This window comes from Rhincodon typus, chromosome 25 (genome assembly GCF_021869965.1).
Source record: "Rhincodon typus isolate 14 chromosome 25, sRhiTyp1.1, whole genome shotgun sequence".
Lineage (NCBI taxonomy): Eukaryota > Metazoa > Chordata > Chondrichthyes > Orectolobiformes > Rhincodontidae > Rhincodon > Rhincodon typus.
In genome coordinates this window covers 31,929,168-31,949,910 of record NC_063356.1, presented here as the reverse complement: position 1 = coordinate 31,949,910, position 20,743 = coordinate 31,929,168, and the positions used below count along the sequence as shown (strand labels likewise).

The 20,743-nt window shown below is 39.7% G+C and overlaps 1 protein-coding gene across 4 annotated transcripts in view; it reads left to right on the top strand.

Annotated features, from left to right (window-relative positions):
• Positions 1-20,743, top strand: part of tbc1d22b (TBC1 domain family, member 22B) — a 1,108,217-nt gene that overhangs the window by 979,463 nt on the left and 108,011 nt on the right. For all 4 annotated transcript variants that reach the window (XM_048611941.1, XM_048611940.1, XM_048611939.1 and 1 more), the window contains one exon: positions 16,989-17,095. In XM_048611941.1, the coding sequence (XP_048467898.1) occupies positions 16,989-17,095 (107 nt within the window). The remainder of the gene's footprint in view (positions 1-16,988; positions 17,096-20,743) is intronic.

The window sequence follows — 20,743 nt, the reverse complement described above, 5'->3', positions numbered from 1 at the left end:
CAGGGCATGGCCCTGCATGAGGCTGTGCGATTGCCTATACTCAAGTGGTATTCCCCAAGCTCAGTCAAACAGGTGAGGGTGTCTGCTTCCATCGGGATGCCCTGTAATTCCGATGCTCCACGTGCCGCATTTTCTGATGACCAGGCTAGCTGCAGTGCCTGTTTGAAGTCCAATTGGGCTTCAGCTAGTAGGTGCTTCTGCATGGTTGTCATTAATCCCACATACCAAACAGTCTCTCTGTGTCTCATTTAGAGTTAACCCAAAATCATATGCCTCTGCCAGTCGTCATAACCTCATCAAAAATCCTGATTGGGATACCCCACCCCCCCCCCCCCCCCCCCCCCCCCCCCCCCCCCCACCCCACCCCACCCCACCCCAGTTTCTGTTGTAATATCCCTTCAACCCTTGGAAGGTTTTAGTTTCTTATGCCTCTGAGAAAGCCCCTCATAACCAAATATGCTGTGAGTCCACAAGCAGACAGAAGGATTACTTTTCATCTGCTCCACTGTCATTTGCCTGGGAAAAAATATTGTTTTCTTTCCACATACTGGACCCAGTCTTCGACAGCAGGGTCAAATGAGTCACGTTTCCCAAATAGAGGCGTGATGCCAGAAATGCTTACCCTAACTCCAAGATGACAACTGCCAGCAAATGTTCTTCAGGCGCATCCTGTTTTCTCCCGACCCCACTGAAATAAATGCGCGGAAGCTGGTTCATGTCACAAAGTCACCCTTTATTTATTCGTGCACGATACACTGGTTTTGGCTAGCCAATTCAGAATCAGTCCTCAGCTGAGGAGATTCTGATCTCCTGGTTATATTGGTCTGCCAAGGCTTTCTTGTTTGGGGTCATTAACCAGGGCCAGTCAAGAACATCGTTGTCAATGAGATCCACCTGATTCCAGTCACTACAATCGTGTATTATTAGATGGTAACACTGGAAAAGTTAGATTCCAAGTGAAATCAGGCTTAATTGACTAAATTTTATTTTTGCAATTTGATAAAATGGTGATCCGTTATGAACGTATTCACTTGAAGTTGTTAATGTACTTTTAATAAAAATTGTTTATTATACCAAAGAAAATGGATATACACAATTAAAATATGTATAATTATATACAGATAAGGCCTTAACATCACCAACAAAATAGTTCAACGTTTCCTTCCCCAGCAATATACTTTACAGACCCTCTACTCCAATGAAGCATTTTTCCTACCTTTTTTAATATTTTTATTCTTATTGAACTGACGAGGTTAAAGCATTTCCTTTCAGTGACTTTCTGCACGTTCACCAGATGTGTTTCTCTCCATTATTGCCTCTCCCCACTCGACACACAGGCTAACTCACTGACTTCTCTTTCCTGAATTCGAAGCTTGTTTCCTTCATTTGCTAAAACAGCTTAATAATTCATCCTAGCTCTGACCTACCAGGAAAATGAAAGTTTGATAGTGCTCTGAAACACTCAGAACTGCAGCAGGCATCATTGAGCATCAAACAGTGCTATTTGGTATGAATTCTGAGCCACGGTTGACCCAGAAGGAATGGAATTATCACTTCCGGTGATATCTCATGCGCTAATCTTCCTGATGGTTTTTCAAGTACACCAGGTTTTTTGATACTTTCAGTGCAAAGAAATAAAAATTATTGTCTGTTTGCATGAGAATCAAAATTAAATAATGAAGAGTAGTTAAAAGTACATTAGCTGCAGAAACAGCCCCACTGGTAGAAGCAACAATATTTATCTAATATTTTAAAGCAACTACCGTCTAAATCCAGGAAAAATGTGCATGTGACCAAGAGCAAATGGTCATCAATGTCCACTTAAAGGGTTGCACAAAAGAGATTAAGCATTAATTTAATGAGTATAAAAGACATATTAGAAAGAAAAGAAATCTCAGAAATAAGTTGTCAATGCAAGTAATTAGCTGTTGGATCTCTTTACGAAGAAATGCTTGTTGGAATATTGTGAGAACATATAAATATTCATGTTGTAATCTTGGATTTTTTTCAAGATGGGTTGGAACATAGAATTTATACCTTACATTATTATATAAATTGTTTTATCTTATATAAAGAGAGATCTTTTGGGACCTAATTCTGTTAGTATAATGCTAAATGCCCAAAGATAAAAGATAACAAAGCAATTTACAAAAGTTATTTAACCTATTTTTCTGTTCCGCCTGTTCAGAGATGTCATTACATACCTTGGGTGCAGGTGGGACTTGAACCCAGGTCTCTCAATCTAAGGGTAGGGACGCTACCAGTGTGCTACAAAAGTCCTCTAATCAGGTGTTAGAAACTAATTACATTTAATTGTATATAAACGAGAGGCAGCTGAGAGTTTATTGAAATAAAACTCTAGCTAGGAAATGTACATGTTTTAAATTAACTTGTTTGAACATGTTGTGGCCCACTTCCAGTGAAGGAGGGACCTGAAGTCAATGTGTATCTGTATGTTGTCTAAGAGTATTTAACTTGTCTTGAACAATTAACGCTACAACATCAGCGATAGGGTTAGGCTCGGCACTACAAACTGAAATGCACCCCCACCCCCATGCAGTCCCCTCCACTCTTGCCCTCGTGCTCTCATGCCTTGCATTGTTGCATGCTCATCTTTCCATCACAACTACCTTTCCTCAACCCCCGTCTCATGTCTCATCTCTCCATGCTTTCTTAAAACCCCACTAGGATTTGCATCCTTGCAAAATCCAACAGGAAACTGACACGAGGTCTCTGGTAGAGGTGTTTCCGTGGAGAACGTACCTAATTAATGGCGTTTAGCTCTTAAAAAGAGTCATAGAACTGCATGGCATAGAAACCGACCCTTTAGTCCAACTCGTTTATGCCAACCAGATATTCTAAATTAATCTAGTCCCATTTGCCAGATGCCTTTTAAATGTTGTAATTCTACCAGCTTCCACTATTTCCTCTGGCAGCTCATTCCATACACTCACCAACCTCTGCATGAAAAAGTTGTCTGTTAGGTCCTTTTTAAATCTTTCCCCTTTCCCCTTTCACCTTAAACCTATGCCCTCTAGTTTTGGACTCCCCTACCCTGGGGAAAAGACCTTAGCTATTCACTCTATCTATGCCCTTCAAGATTATTATAAACTTCTATAAAGTCACCCCTTTGCCTCTGATGCTCCATGGAAAATAGCCCCAGCCTATTCAGCCTTTCTCTATAGCTTAAACTTTCCAGCCCTGGCAACATCCTTGTACATCTTTTCTGAACCTTTTCAAGTTTCACAACATCCTGCCCATAGCACAGAAACCAAAATGGCATGCAGTATTCCAAAAGTGGCCTAACCAATGTCCTGTACAGCTGCAACATTAGCTCCCAACTCCTATACTCAATGCACTGGCCAATAAAGGCAAGCGTACCAAATGCCTTCACTATCCCATCTACCTGCGACTCCACTTTCAAGGAACTATGAACCTGCACTCCAAGATCTCTTTGTTCAGCAACACTTCCCAGGACCTTACTATTAAGTGTACAAGTCCTGCCCTGATTTGCCTTTCCAAAATGCAGTACCTCACGTTTATCTAAATTAAACTCCATCTGCCACTCTTCAACCCACCAGCCCATCTGATCAATCTCTGAGGTGACCTTCTTGGCTGTCTACTAAACCACCAATCTTGGTGTCATCTGCAAACTTACTAACCATACTTCCTATGTTCACATCCAAATCATTTATATAAATGACAAAAAGCAGTGGACCCAACACTGATCCTTGTGGCACACAGCTGGTCGCAGGCCTCCAGTCTGAAAAGCAACCCTCACCATCACCCTCTGTCTTCAAACTTCGAGCCAGTTCTGCGTTCAAATGGCTAGGTCTCCCTGTATTCCATGTGATCTCACCTTGCTAATCAACCTACAATGTGGAGCCTTGTTGAATGGCCAGGGTTGGTTAAATTTTAAACACGACAGATTGACTTTGGTTATGAGATTGCCCTGAGAAATAAAACAACGAATGGCTTTCACCTATTTTGTTGAATTGAAACCAGCATAATGTGTGTACATATTCTTTCTGCCTCCAAAGCATAGTATTAATACATGTACCTTCCAGTACAGGCAAGTGCATCACGCTGCGATCTGGACTGACAGTCCTAAATTCTTTGCATACTCGGGATCATCTGCCGAAGTGTGTCCAATGCAGAATCACATCTAATGTTAGACATTGTGTTGTGGGTCTTGTATACGTGAGCTAGTCGGATACAGTCAATGCTTTGCTCATTGCACACCTCAAAGGTGATATGTTGTCTGATACGACCTGCCAGTCTTTGGGACATACAGCCTTTACACCTGACATTCCACCAGGAAATTCACATACCACGATACCTATTTATGTGCAACTAGACCATCATTTTAGCTTGATGGCAACATCCTGTTAGCGACAAACACACATACTAGCAGCATGAAACAGTCCACTTCACCTGTTGCTAAAACTTTTGAGATGCCTTGTTCTTCAAGGATAACCTGAGGTAGACTGGGTACTTTTCAGAGTTAGCGACTTGCATGAATTTGCACGATATACAGTGAGGAATTATCTGATCAAGGGTGCAATTATACAGCAGGGTGGTTTAATTGCACCTTATTTCTGAATGGAGTTTGTATGGTGAGCAAATTCCTCAGGCTGTATTTCTGAAAAAGACAATCTTGTAGCCTGTGGACCTGTAGAAAACACAATGTACGTACTGACTAGTGAATACAAGTTTACAGTTGGTAGTATGAGGACAGTATGAATTTTGACTTTTTCATTGATCTTGTATTCTTGCGAAATGCCGAGATGACTGCGAGTTTAAAAAGCTTTGACAAAGTGTGCCTTTTTCTGGCAGTGCTTAAGTTCTGTACTGCCAAATGACTAATATGATTTTATTGAAATACATCATGTCCTGAGAGTAATTGACATGGTGGCCAGTGAGAGGATGTTTCCCCATCTGGGAGAGATTAAAACATGGAGACACAGGTTTAGAAATCAGGGATCTCCCATGTTAGACAGAGATGAGAATTTTTTTTTCCCTTTTAAGGATTGTTTCTGGAATTCTGTTTCCAAGGGAGCAGTGGAGGCAGGGGCAATGAGTATTTTTAAGGCTGAGTTAGATAAATTCTTAATTGAAAGGGAAGTTGAATGGTATAAGAGGTAAATAGGAAAGTGGAGCTGAAGGCACTATCATATTAGTCTTGATTTTATCAAAGGGAGGAAGTGCGCTTGAGGGATAAATAGTTACTCCTGCTCTTAAATTCAATGTTTGTATGGATGTTTGATTTTGGTTTGACTAATGTAGCAGTGGGACCTACTTCTTTACCCTGTCCTTGAGAGTAGAAGCAATAGCAAACTACAGCTGCCACAAAATAACGGCCAAGACAATGATTCCGGAGGATCATCCTCAGACAATGAGCCAAGATCCAGCCTTCACGCAGAGCATGCATATCATACCAGCAGTTGTACTTCAGGAGCACCTCAGTGCCTGGAAGGCACATTAGGATATTTTGATGATGTTAAAGGCACTTTATAAATGCTAATTTACCTTTTTTTTTCAAATGCATTAGAGGTGAGTTTTAAGTGGTGAAATTGTTTTCTAATGGAAACTCAAAACATGCAATAGCAAATTAGCAATCTGCTTTGACAGTGCTCAATTTTCTTTGCAGTCAGTGTAAAAGAGTAATATTCAAAGCATTCTAATGCAGAATGCTGATTTGCTATTGTCTGTTTTGGTGATGTTGTTGAAGACTAGTTTTATCCTGTTAGTTTCTTTTTAGTTAACTCGTACCAATAAGTAGATAGTGCTGGTCGATTAGCATTGATTTTTCATCAGCATTACAATCCAGTCAAAAATGATCATGCTGGTATAGGTACTTTGTGAAAACATTTTGGACAATCTCAATTCATTTTCCACTAAGCATTAACTCACGTTGTGACATTTCCCATGGATTGGACATTTAGTGACAGTCTAATTCAGGTAAACCACAGGATGATTGACATTGATAATGTCATACTGCTGCAGTAGGAAGAGGGTTTTGTTCAAGATGGGATGAAGGCATATTATACAAGGAGATTTGTTTTGTCTTGCTGCTCCATTTGACCAGAGATTGTATAATAGCGACCCTGGACTCTTGAAATGGGAAATTAAGCATTTATTTTGCATTAATGCTAATGAATGAAGTGTTTATCTATTAAAAGGGATCACAATGAGAACTTATTCTGATATGGTATCTTACTAGAAGCGCCAGGGAGCAGTGTAAATGCTGTGTATTTTTTTTTGTGGTCAGTGGTGATGTAGCTATTCTAATAAACATCTTTCTTCAACATTAGCAGTAAAAGTCTAATGATCACTGTAGCACAAACTTTATCTTTCTCAACACCAGTCAGAATCTGAAGACCGATGAAGAGAGTCTCTTGGAGCACAGCAGCAGTGTGGACACTAAATAAGATAAGCAGCCAGTTATAGAACATAGAACCGTACAGCACAGTACAGGCCCTTCGGCCCACAATGTTGTGCCGAACTTTTACCCTAAACCTGAGGTCTATCTGTATATACTATCATCCATATGCCTATCAAATAGCTGCTTAAATGCCCCAATGAGGCCGACTCCACTACCCTCTCCGGCAATGCATTCCACGCCCCCTACCACTCTGAGTAAAGAACCTACCTCTGACGTCTCCCCTATATCTACCTCCACTCACTATGCCCCCTCGTAACAGCTACCTCCACCCTAGGAAAAAGTCTCTGGCTGTCCACTCTATCTATACCTCTGATCATTTTGTACACCTCTATCAAGTCACCTCTCATCCTTCGTCATTCTAAAGAGAAAAGCCCTAGCTCTCTCAACCTTTTCTCGTAAGACCTTCCCTCCACTCCAGGCAACATCCTGGTAAATCTCCTCTGCACCTTTTCCAACGCTTCCACATCTTTCCTGTAGTGAGGCGACCAGAACTGGACACAATGAAGTTTTCTCGTAGACACAAAACAGGAAGTAAAAACTACTAAGGTTCTTTCACATTTTAAAAAAACTTACTGTTTAAAAATTTTAAAAAAAGTTTAAAAATAAACGCAGGAATATGATATTTAGCTCTGGATAAATTTCACATTCGTCAAATACAAAGTGCTTTTTTGCCAACTCTGCATCAAAAAAATGTTTATTGACCTGAACCATAATCTCTGTTACTCTCCTTGGGTAATACAAGATCTGCTAAGTAATTCCAGCACTTATTGCTTTTCTTTCAGATTTCCAATATTTGCAGTATTTTCCTTTTGGTTCCAAAGCAGTGTAGAAATATCCAATTTTCACAAACTAAGTAAATTATCATTTTTAACTGTAGTGCTTCTGTTCTATAGGCAGTTAATAGGTTTCTCTGAATAAGGCACCTGTGGCCTGGAATTTTTTTTTTAAGAAAGTGAAAGCTTACTTGACTGACTTAATTGTCTGTAGAGGTAGTTGTATTTTTTGTGTCTTTGAATCAGTATATTTTTTAAGGCTTTAAAAGTAGGATTCTTGCTCCCAAGAAAGAAGGCTTTGCTTACGTACACAATCAATTATTGTGCAATTCCTGAACCATTTGAGTGGGCCTGTAACTATAATATGAAATGCACCTTGTATCTTTTTAGAAATGATTAAATCTTTGTCATTTTAATTAGTGGATCAATGATAAGTAAATATTTTCCAAATTTCTGGCATTTTGAACTGAAGTTAGCAAATAAACAGTTGTTAAACGCATATGGTATATTCAATGTAATTATTTACTTTTCTGTTTTTATTAGAAAAGATATGGTTTCCGATTGTAAAACATTTTAAACAACTTTAGCAATTCTAGAACTTACAAGACATTAAATCATTCTTGCATATTAAACAAATATTGATGCAGCCATGTGTGCTGATATATCACTGTTGTCTCAGAGCTATGGGATCACATTTTCTTTTAGCAAAGATGCATGTCAATGTCTCCTTTTTAAATATTCCTTTGCCCTTTTAGTCTGAAATGTTTTTGGGTCAAAAGGAATACATGCACATGTCTATCAATGTTTTATGCCCACTCAGTAGACCTCAGTTCTTGGGAGATGCAAACAACAATGAATATGACTGTGCCTTCCAGTATTGCCTTCTGTGCTGTGGTGAGACACCATTGTGTTCACTCAGTATAACTTAGGTTGGAAACTTGAGCATTGTGAAGATTAACTTCATGTTAATGTCCATTCTGACTTTCGGAAATTTTTTCATTCATTCGTGGGATATGCGTTTCACTGGCTGAGCTAGCATTTTTTGTTTTTTTCCATTAATCCCTAGTTGCCATTGAAGATGGTGGTGAATGCTGCTCCTGTGATTTGATGTTTGTAGACCCACAATGCCGTTAGAGAGGGTGTTTGTGGATTTCGACCCAGTGACTTTGAAGGGACAGCAATATAATTTGAGGTCAGGATGATGAGTAGCTTGAAGGGAGCTTGCAGATGGCACTGTTCCCACATAACTGGTGCCATTGTCATTCTAGATGGCTGTGACTGTGTATTAGGAAGGTGCAACTTATAGCTGGTACAAACGGCTACTGTGTGATGGTCACAGAGGGAGGGAGTGATTATGGGTGTGCCAATTAAGTGGGCTGCTTTGTCCGAGTAGAACTTGAGCGTCTCCACATTCATGCTTTGCTGCCTGACTCTTTACCACTGAATAGCAATTTGCCATTCTACTGACTTTTCCATTAAGAGAAACTTTGAGACCAGCAACATGATTATGATGTGCAGATAGTTACTGACCTATTCTGTTTCCCACCTATTCTATAGGTTTTGGGAATGAACTTTAGTTGGGTAACTACAAGACATAAAGCTCCTAAATAAATAGGATTCCTGATTCACCCATGCCTGTAGCCTTTTTGTGTTTCACTTCATTGAGTAAAAGCGTAGTTCGGTAGGATTACTATTACCTCAACAGATGAAGGTTGTTGGTTAAATCTCCATTGTTCAGAACTGAGGAATGCTGCATTTTTGGAGACATGTCTTTCAAATAGTAATTTTAAACTAAGTCCACCTGGCTGTCTGTTATAAGGACTCTAACTTCTTATTTTACTGCGTTTTTGATTGGGGACTGAAATGGCAGGATGTTTTAAAACCAAGGATTACAGAAGAGATTGCTAAATGTTTTAAAAGCAAGTTACTGAAACTAATTTTAAGTGATCTTTACAACCAGTGGGGTGAAGTTAGTTGCAGACGGACTGTAACCCTGGGGTGAGCACAAAGTAAGATTTTGCTGGCAACAAGTTGTGACCAGCTGTGGATGACCAAGGCCACCTCCCTGCCAATAATTGTATGATTTCCTCCTGGGTAGACAAACAGCCTTGTGGGTTTGAGCAATATTGCTAGAGATCTTCAGACCTCTGGAAGGTAAAATGGTGTATTACTTTTGATTTACTGGTTAAAGACTTTGTATTGTGTGAAATTGACATTGTACGCCTAAATACTCAAAAGAAAGAGAAATAAAAGTTGAAAATGTAAAAAAAAAACCAAAGAAGAGCGGTTTAAGAAGAGAGTCATCTTACTTTGCCCTATGGTCAGGCGCCATTCAACTGCCTTCGCAAGTTTTCCTTTCAGCCGTAACACCAATGCTTTTTTGTCTGATTTTATGAATGTGTACTGTGAGTTTTGCAAGGGGCTCAAGTTTTAACTGTTAGAGTTTTATGTCACCAGTTCATAGTTTTTCTGTAGCCAAAATCTATTAATTTGTAAGACACAGCAATTCTTGTTAAGTACAGAAACCTGGTCAATGCCTTCAGTTATCCTGGATCTAATAGAAAAGAAAATTACGAACTTGTATAAAATCTTCAACATTTTTAATGACTCCGGGAATAGCAGGGATATATTTGAAGAATTGTACACAATGAAGCATGGCGTTGTCTTTGGTGGGAAACCTAAATGTAACTAATCAAAAAAATGTAGTAGAATTGTTCTAGTTTTTTCAAAACATTTATTCTGCTAACCCAATCTTTTGGATGAGTAGCTAAACTATGACACCGTCTGCCCCTAACGTGAATGTAGATGCTTCTGTGTCATTATTTCTGTTGCTCCTCAATATGTAAACCAATGCCGTTTGAGCCTTCACTGATTTCTCATTAATTTTGTTTTATTCATTTATCAATTTTGGTTTAGAGCTGTGAATTGGAAACTGAGAACTAAAGATGACTTTTGGACTCTGGGTAACAGCATGTTAAAAGGAAAGCAACCCAAACAAGCTTTTGATTATTTTTGAGGCCAGGCCTGGAATTAATTACAGGTTGGTTCCTAATTAGAAGGTTCTGCAGACACTTTGTCACTCACCAAGAACATTATATTTACATAGAAAGTTCGCTATTAATGAGGTCAGTACCTGGGAATTGGTTCCGGCAAGTCTGGGAAAGACGTTATGCTCAAGCAGATGGCGGGTGTTGAATGGTAATTGGGATCTTATGGAGGAGACAGTCAGTCTGTCAGGGAGTGGACAGGGTTTGAATTGGGTTTTGGACAGTGTTTTATGTTTCTAAAAAAAATTAATCTGTTAACGCTACAGCACAAAGATTTTAAAGCTCCCTGCCTAACCTCCCATGAGTAGCTCTTGGAAGCTCAGCGAATAGAAAACTAAGTTATAAGTATCATAGCTTTTATCAGAGTGAACTGAAAAGGTGACTCTGATCGACATCTTCAGAAAATCCAGGAAGAAACCATCATCTGTGCCTCTGGAACAATATGTTGTGAAAACCACTGAAGTAATCTGGCCAGTTTTGTTATTTTCTTTTATTTATCCCTTAACTCCGTGTTTGTTTTTTTTTGTTTGCATGGGGCTGAAAGCTAAGATTTGAGGTTTAAGGCACAGGCAAATTAGATTACTTTGTTGAATTTTACTCTACTAATGTTACTGTCTTGTTAATAAAATGCTAAGTCTTTTGTTTAAGATATAAACTGGTGTCTGAAATTGATTATTTGCAGACTCTGGGATTGATTATTCAAAAGCCTGTTTAGGAACCATTGGGGTCAATTTTGATTGTCTTTGAAGGTTTTCATTTTACTGTGTCATGAAGCGAGGTAGAAGTGCTGATTTGGTTTGGCTGTCTGCGTTCCTGACTTCATAATACTTGTGCCTCAAACAAGGCCACTAACTCATTAAAAACAACGTTCTGCTCGCAATAAAGACCCTGAACTACCTGTTGCCTGTCACTTCAATGCACCACCCTGCTCCCTGGCCAACATCTCTGTCTCTGGCTTGCTACAGTGTTCCAGTGAAGCCCAACGCAAGCTGGAGGAACAACGCCTCATTTTCCGCTTGGGGACCCAACAGCCCTCCAGACTCCATATTGAGTTCAATAATTTTAGGGCCTAAACTCTCCCATGTCCCAGCCCCCCACCCACACACCAGGCCTTGTTACCACATAGCCTGCCATTACACACCCCCTGTTGTTAGTCACTAACTGTCCCCATTAACAACTATTCACCCTCCCAGCCTGATCGTTAGCAACTCCTTTGTCTGTCCAACTGTCTTTCTCTGTCTTTGGCTCTATCCTATCGTTTACTCCCTACCCCACCCACCTCCCTATTTTCTGCATATAAACTGACGTTTTCCCAGCCACCATCAGTTCTGAGGAAGGGTCACCGGACCCGAAACGTTAACTCTGTTTTCTCCTCCACAGGTGCTGCCAGACCTGCTGAGCTTTTCCAGCAACTTTGTTTTTGCCACTAACTCATATTCATGTTGCCTTTGTGGGACATTGTAAATTGACTGCCATTTTTCATATGTTACAGCAGCAACTACAAGTGTACTGACAAAGGGTCTCTGGACTCGTAATGTTAGTTTTGTTTTTTTCTCTTCACAGCTGCTGCCAGATCTGCTGAGTTTCTCCAGCACTTTGCTTTTTGTTTGTTTCAGATCTCCTGTAATCACAGTTTTTTTTACTATTTTATTATAATTATGCAAAAGTACTTCATGTCTGTAAAGCACTTCAGACATCCTAAGGTCATGAAAACCATTGTTTAAATGCAAGCTCTTTTTTTCTGTTGATTCAGTTTTATTTTGGAACCTTGCTGTGAGTAAATTTGCTATAGTGCTTGCATATAACACAGCAGTGATGATACTTCCAAAGTAATTTATTAGTTGTGAAATAGTTTGGGTTTCTGAGGTTGTTAAAGATGCAGTATATAACACAGATTTTCTTTTATTTCACATAGAGACAGAAGGGACTGGGTGAATCTAGACACTTCTCTTCCTTCATGGGTATCACTCATTCTGCTACATTGAATTTTCGTGAGGCTTTATAGCCAAAGAAAGAAATTAATATCAACCAAAATATGACAAGCAACAGGGATACTGTTTGCCCAATATTCTGCAATAGTAATGTAGGCCTGCTTGCCATTTGGATTACAATAAACTAGTGGTTTTTGCAACTGCAAAAGAAAAGGTTGGTGGGAAATGCACAAGTTTTTCTTCCTCTGAACAGTATTGTGTTCAAGATTAATTAAGAAAGATGACGTAGAAATGGCTGACTTTTTTCAGTAAAAGGAGTGAAATTCTTGCTGTTTGCTTTTGATTTTGATTTGAAATAGTTCAAATTATGTACAATGGCATTTGTAGATGGCTGTCTTCTTTGTAGCTTATTTCTGCAACATCCTGGTGTCATTATTTTCATGCAGTGCAGAACCAGTACTGTGACCAATTTTCTCCACTTTATGCTAAAATTCAGATTTCAGACTCAACCTGAATATCATCTTTTACTGTTTTTTGCTTCCTTATTATCCTTTAGCTAGAAAGATAAGTGGCCAAACAGTTGCTGAGAGACAATCTGTTTAATGGCTCAGTATAAATCAGTTTAGATTCCAAATAATTCCATAATTATTTTGATAGTGACGTGATCTGGATTTTTCATTTTATCTGCTTACACAATGCATCTGCCATCACTAACCAAAACATGCGGGGTTTGTGTGAAGGTTTACAATAAGAATTTTAAAAACTTGAATAAGTTTTAAAAACACATCAAAAGTAGAGACAGTGGACAATTTCAAGTATACCACAGAATCCATAGCAGAGGAAGTTCACACTGCATAGTTATTTCAATGTTGGGGTGGACCATGATGGTGAGAAAGAATATGACGGTGATGGAAAAATATTCCTACTTAATATTTCCATCATTAATTATTTTTAAATTTCAGCAAGTCTGGCAGCATTTGGAGAGAGAAACAGTTGACTTTTTAGCTCAATGACCTTTCATTAGAATTATTCCTATTGTCTGCTCAATATCACTGTCAAGAGACCTAATTAATTTTCATGATCAGACCTGACCAACTTGTTTGATGACTCGTATCTGTGAAATTTTATATGCTGGAGATGTTGACAGCCACAGACTGGAATCCAGGCACCAAGCATTGATGGCTGAGGGGAGCTGAGGAACGTTCATAGAATCGTACAGTACAGAAGTAGTCCTTTGGTCCATGACGTCTGCACCAACTAAACTATTTTAAATTTACACGAGAGTCCCTTTCCAGCACTAGGCCTACAGCCATGAGTGTTACATCATTTCAAGTGCTCATCCAAGTACTTTTGAAAGAGAGTGAGATTTCTGCCTCAATTGTCTTCCCAAGCAATGCATTTCTGATTCCCACCACCATCCTTTGGGTGAAAAGACTTTTTCCTCATGTCCCCTTTAAACCTCGGCCTTTCATCTAAAAAATTATAGTCCTTGTTATTACCCTTTCAACTAAGGGGAATGGTTACTTTCTACCCACCCCTCAATCTTATATGCCTGAATTAAGGAACCCCCTGCTGCCACCCACCCCCCACCCCCCTCTGCGCGCGCGCACAAACACACACGCGTCTCTGCTCTGAAGAAAACAACCCAAGGTTATGCAGACGCTCTTTATTGCTAAAACGCTCCATCCCAGGCAACATCCTGGTGAATCTCCTCTGGACCCCCTCCAGTGTAATCATACTCCTTTAATGCGATGACTAGAACTACATGCAGTACTCCAGCAGTGGCCTAGCCAAAATTTTGTATAGCTCCAACATAACCTTCCTGCTGTTATAATCCATGTCATGACTGATAAAAGCAGGTGTCCCATAAACTGCCTTAACTACCCTATTAACCTGTCCTGCCACCTTTAGGGGTCTGTGGACAAGGACTGAGAGATCTTTCTGAGCTTCCGAGTGTCCTGCCATTCATTGCCTTCTTCCCTTGTCTTGTCACTTCTTCCACTGCATCATCTCACATCTTTTTTCTGACTGCAGGTTACTGTCCAATTCCCATGTAAAAATAGGTATGGAAGCAGTTGCAATGCCCTGTACATTGTTTGTCAAGGCTGAACTGAGTTAAAAGCAGAGACGAAGTGTCACAAATGATTAAAAACCAACTTTAGTAGAGATCTATATACATTTAGTGACTGTTTCTAAGAATACATTGACAGTCCAACAAAGATGGCTTTCATCAAATATAGAATAGGCAAGATTGCTGCTCCTATAAATTTCTAGTAATTACTAGGGCAAAAGCCAACTTACTTCTCTGGTTTGTGACAACTTCCATTTGTATGAAGATAATTAATTCACTACAAAGGAATAGTAGACAAAATATCTACCTCACCCAGTACTCAACAAAGGAAACCGTTGAAGCACCTTCTACATTTGATGGCAGTAACAGCTTCATTTATCTATGACAAACTACATTTGGTTTTGACCACGATGCCAAAACAGTCCCTTGGTCCCAATCAGAATTTTTTTTTGTTTGAATCACCATTAAATATTTTTTTATTGGGGACAACAAGACTGTCCTGTGAGGAGATATTGGTTTGACTGTATTCACTAGAGTTTAGAACAATGAGAATGGATTGGTTTGAAATGTAGAAAATTCTAATGGGACTGGACAGAGTGGATGCAGGGAGGGTACTTCCCCATTTGGGGTGTCTGGAACCAGCGGACATAGTATAAGGATAAGGGATAAACCATTCAGAACTGAGTTGGGAAAACATTTCTTCACTGAAAGGGTGAAAGTGAAGGTGGAATTCTCTGCCACAGAAGGCTGTATAGACCAAGTCACTGAATATATTCAAGGAAAAGAGAAATATATAGGTATTAAAGACATCAAGGAGTGTTGGGATAAAGTAGGATGGTAGCATTGAGCTTGGAGGGTCGACCATGATCATATTGGATGGTGGAGCAGGCTCGAAGAGTCAAATGGCCTACTTCCTGCTCTTCGCTCCTATATTTTTGACTTCTTCCCTTTGTTTGCTTTTAACACCAGAACAGTCAACATAAAAAACAATTCCAAGTTCAGCTAAGCCTGTCTGTAATCTCGACCTCTCTCCCAGGAGTCTAATTTTCTAGAAATAAACCTGTATTTCACATGCAAAGTGAACCATTTCCCAGGTGACAACTGCTGCAACTTCGACTGCAATTTGACAATATTTGAACACCTATGAAAAGGACTATTGTGTGCAGTCAATTGAAAGGACCTCCAATGGACATGAACTTTATTGGACTCCACTTGAATTAATACTAATATCTTATTGATATTAAATAGTCCATCATTGTAACTACATTTTTCTGTTTTCTGTACCTTTTTTCTTGTATTCTTCTTTGTATGGATTCCTTCATTATACCCCAGGTTGAATATTTCAATAAACCAAAGTTTGTTGCAAGTCATTTAAATATTGCACTTCACAAATCGAGGGTTTGGGGAACACCCCACTGCCTTTTCTTCTATAGAAATGGAAATGAAATAGAAAAGTCCCAATTATTTTGAAGCTGTTTGGGTGTTTTAGTTACATACTTTAAATAAAACGGCTGCTGAACTACACATGTACTTGATGTTTAGACTGCTAAGTGTTGTGAACCTATTAATTACATTACAATAAGTTTGTGCTAATAGAGATATATTTATGAAAAGCTAAATATAAATTAAGCAGGAGGAAGCTAATTTTCTTTGTGTGGAGCTGGAGGAACACAGCAGGTCGGGCAGCATCAGAGGAGCAGGAAAGCTGACGTTTTGGGTCGGGACCCTTCTTCAGAAATGGGGGAGGGGGAAGGGAGCTGTGAAATAAATAGAGAGGAGGGGTGGGACTGGGGAAGATAGGTGGAATGGTGAGAGGTGAGTGTAGGTAGGCAGTGGTGGGGATTGGTCAGTGAGGTGGGAGGAGCGGACAGGTGGGAGAGAAGATGGACAGGTTGTGTCAGCTCAAGGAAGTGGGGATGAGAGGGAACCTTTCCCTGCAATGGCAGGAAGTGCTACACCTGCCCCTACACCTCCCGCCTCACTTCCACTCAAGGCACCAAACAAACCTTCCACATTAGACAGAGGTTGTCCTTCACATCTATCAGTGTGGTCGATTGCATCCGTTACTCCTGATTTAGCCTCCTTTACGTCGGTGAGACCAAGTGGAGGCTTGGAGACTGCTTTGTAGACCACCTGTGTTCTGTTCGCAACAAACGACAACACCTTCCAGTCACGAACCACTTCACCTCCCCCTCCCACTTCCTGGATGACATGTCCATCCTGGGCTGCCTCCAGTGTCACAGTGAGACCGCCCGGAAACTGGAGGAGCAGCACATCATATTCCACCTTGGGGGCCTACAACCCAATGGTCTCAATGTGGACTTTACTAGTTTCAAAATCTCCCCACCCCCGGTCTCATCCCATGACCAACCCTCCCTCTCATCACCGCCTTCTTGACCTGGTATAACCCGTCCGTCTTCTCTCCCACCTATCCACTCCTCCCACATCACTGACCAATCCCCACCACTACCTACCTGCGCTCACGTATCACCGTCCCACCTACCTTCCCCAGCCTCACCCCTCCTCTCTATTTATTTCAGAGCTCCCTTCTCCATCCCCCGTTTCTGAAGAAGGGTCCTGACTCAAAACGTCAGCTTTCCTGCTCCTCTGATGCTGCCTGGCTTGCTCTGTTCCTCCAGCTCCACACTGTTATCTCAGACTCCAACATCGGCCATTCTTGCTATCTCTGAGCTAATTTTCTTTCTCATTTTACAATTGCAGAAGAAGATGTGGAAAATTTTGATGTAACAAACCTGTCGGAGACAGTACAGCGGAATATAGAAGCTGATAGTTTCTGGTGTATGAGCAAACTATTGGATGGCATACAGGTAAATTTTATTCAATAAACTGAGAAACTGACTAATTACTAACTAATTTTTGGAATCCGCTTTTCTCTCCTGCACACCCACACTGACATTTGCTCAGGTAAGCATCCACTAACATTAATACCATTTTAGTACTTTGCCTTGATTTTGTCTTTTGCTTTTGAAGTGAGATATTTAATGCTTGAGGCTGTTTGCCAAATTGAAATGTGGCATTCAAGCCTGATTTTCTACTACCTGGTACCTAGCTGAAGCAATAATTGGCTAGAAATTGGTAGAAAGTTCAGATAAGATAATCTCATCCCTCTAAAGCTTTTGGGACATGTAGATCCTATTATATGGAAGTGACAGGAGCTACTTAAAATGTTTTCAGAGACCCTAAATAATTTATTTTGGTGTTCACAAAAGCAGCTGCTGGCTTGGCATTGAGGATAGATTTTCCAGAAAATGGATGCAGTGTTAATAATAAGGAAGGAAGAAATACTTGTCATAAAAAGGAGGATGATTTTAGTTGTAGTAACCACACAGGACATTTATTCCTTTCACAGGACAATACAGAATAGGTTATTATTGAAGTGCACTGGCAATCAGTTTTATCTTGTGAGGCAGTGCAAGAAACTGATTATTTGGATGGGCAGGGATTAATACTGGGACCGTTGTTCATCTCATGGTGTATTTAGTTTAAGTGGAAAGTGGACACAAAGTAGTCCCAAATTGGCAACAGTGAATTGAATTGCATGTGATTTATGTGAGCCTGCATTTGAGTTTTTATCACGATATTTACAGAGGATCATTGTATCAATGCTTAATTATCAATTGTTACCTGCTTGGTACCTAGCATCAGGCTCCTTAGATCCAAATAGAGACTGCTAACATTACGAAAGCCAAAATTTAGAAAGCCTCTTATTAAGATATGCAAGGTCTTTAAAGGTATTGACAAATTTAGCCATGAGAAAATATTCATCATGGCCCAGAAAATAACAACAGCAAGGATGAATGGGATGAAGTTCAGAAGAAAGACTGTTAATGTTCATATCAGAACTAATTCACTCGGAGGATGAACACTTTGAATGGACTTCCAGAGAGTCAACTGCATGAGTTGAGGGTGAGAAGGAATTGGGCAAGTTGAAAAAAAATCAATTGAGGAATTTAGGTCAAGGATTGGATTCTGCTTTTGAATTCAGGTAAAGGTCTAATGGCCAGAAATTGTCATTTATTTTGTCTTAATGTTCCTGTAATCACTATTTTTTGTTCAAAGCATATGACCAAAACAACGATTTGTCAGTCTTAGACCTTCCCTTCAGTTCTGCTTACTTAGTTTGCAATGAAGTAGTCACTAAATCTGTGTCTTGCAAACTTTTGTAATATCTCTATCAAATCAACTTTCAAAACTTTACAGTGTCTACTTTTTAAATTTTTGGCATTACCACAATCCATCGGCATCAAAGATTTATCTGGTGTTTCTTGGCTAGGTTATTTATTTTCTGTTTGGCAAGTTTGATGTGCAGCTAAAGTCTAAAATAATTTTTATTTTGTGTTCAGCTGTGATTGAACTATTTCAAAAGGGTTCTAACCATGACTTTAACGTGCACTCCTTTGTACTCCTGTCTTGAGGTGGGGTCATATTTCATTTGAAATGTGGTTTTTGTTTGCACTTTGTGCTGGACCCTTAAGTTATTGTACTCCTCCATGTTTTCTGGCTTCTTTGCATTTAGAAAATACTCTGATCCATTTTTTTTGTAGGTCCAGAGGAAATAACCTCCTATTTCCTTACATTGAATTCCAGCTGCCAGAGGTTTGCTCATTCAGATTATTCTATTATTCCTTTTCAACTTTTTAGTCCCATCTACATTACTTATTGTTACACCTCACTTTTCTCTCCTCTAAATCATTCGTAAGTATTATGAAAAGCTGGACCACTCAGTGCAATTCCAATAATCGCTTCCTGTCGATTGGAATACGTAGCCATTATCTCTATCTCCTATCTTCTAACTAACTCCTTATGCATGTCGATAGTTAATTTCCAGTTCCACATGCTGTTACTTTTGTTAAGTCCATTATGCAGGGCAGAATTTTGCTTTTGTTTGAGACTTAGTTTAGAGATAAGCCTAAATGTTGGAGGTACTTCCAGTTGGGGTGGTTCAGTTTCCTCACGCAATTATGTTCTTCTGAACTTAATGCATACGCATGACTGTGTAAGACCCCAAATTTTATGGACAGGAAGATCTGAAATCTGCTGGGACCTTCTGATTTCATATTTAAAAGATGCTTAGGCACTTTATTCTCTCAGGAGCATCACTCACTTTGTTTATAAATGCTATCTACTCCTGGAGAAGGCAGAAACCAGGCAAAAAGAGGTGTCACGCTTCCGCAGCCTCCTTCGGAGGTTCCCCTGAGGCTGTCCAGGAGGAGAAGAAAACTTATTTTCCTTATGGATTGTAACAAGGGACCATCCGGACTGATGAAGCCAACCTGAGCCTGCAGAGGTCAGTACCCATGGGTGGCTCGACGGAACCTAGCTCCAGTGCTCCCTTGAGAATAAATTATCTTTTCTCTGCCAGGCCATGGACCACTGTCCACTCAATACTTTATGCCCCTATGAATGAGAATTGTGATTGTAAAGTTGCCCTTGAAGAGAAGTGTCAGTGTAGGAATTTAGATGCCTGGCATCAGATGATTTGTGTAATCAATGTCTGTCACTGCATTGCAGCTACCAGTGAAGCATCACTTGTACCACAGTACTACTGGCTCTCTCACATCTGCTAGGGTTCACATTTAAAACGTAAAAGGAGTTACAGCAACTTTTTAAGAAAGACTTGCATGGGAGAAAGACACAACCAAAAAAGATTTTGAGGTGCAATAGACATAATCTGCGATTTACATATCTATGTAGTTACTTTCTGATTAGTTAATGTCTTTCACAAGGCTTAGTCACGATCCCAGTAATGCAACAGGATATTTGATGATAGTAGGTCTAGAATTTCCTAACTTAACTCTGTTGCTGTTCTTAAATAATTGTAACACAATGTCCATTTTCCGATCCAGGGATATAATTGCTGATTTGAGAGAGTCGTAGAAAGTTTTTCACAATTTAATGCTCTGTGACCGAAGCTGTCAGAAGTCTTGAAGATTTATCCATCTTTAGTATCCTTATTTTCTCATTTACAACGAGTAAAACAGAAGTGTTAATCTACTAAACGTCTCCCACTTTTTCGATTTTCACAGAATTCTGACACTTTATCCAAATCATCTGTGAAGACTGATGCAAAATAAGCCTTTAACAAGCTTGCTGCGTACTGATTTTCAGTAACATTCACAACTAAACTCATGTTTAAGGAGCACTCTTCACTGCCCTGGCACTGTTTGCATAATTGTAAAATCCAATTATGTAGTCCCTGACTTTGAAAATCTTTTTTTTCTGTCATCACTCCTCAGAGTTCTTACTACAATTTTAGCATCCCTTTACGTTTCTTTATATCTGTTCTATTGTGCAAGGTCTTTACTGTTCACGATATTCTATGTCCCTTCAAAGTTTGAATAAAGGCCAAAATTCAAACAACGGTTTTTCGACTAAAATTCAAATACCAATTTTATGTTTTGATACAACACCCCTACAGACTGTTTAATCTATTGAAAGAGATATAGGCCTTACTG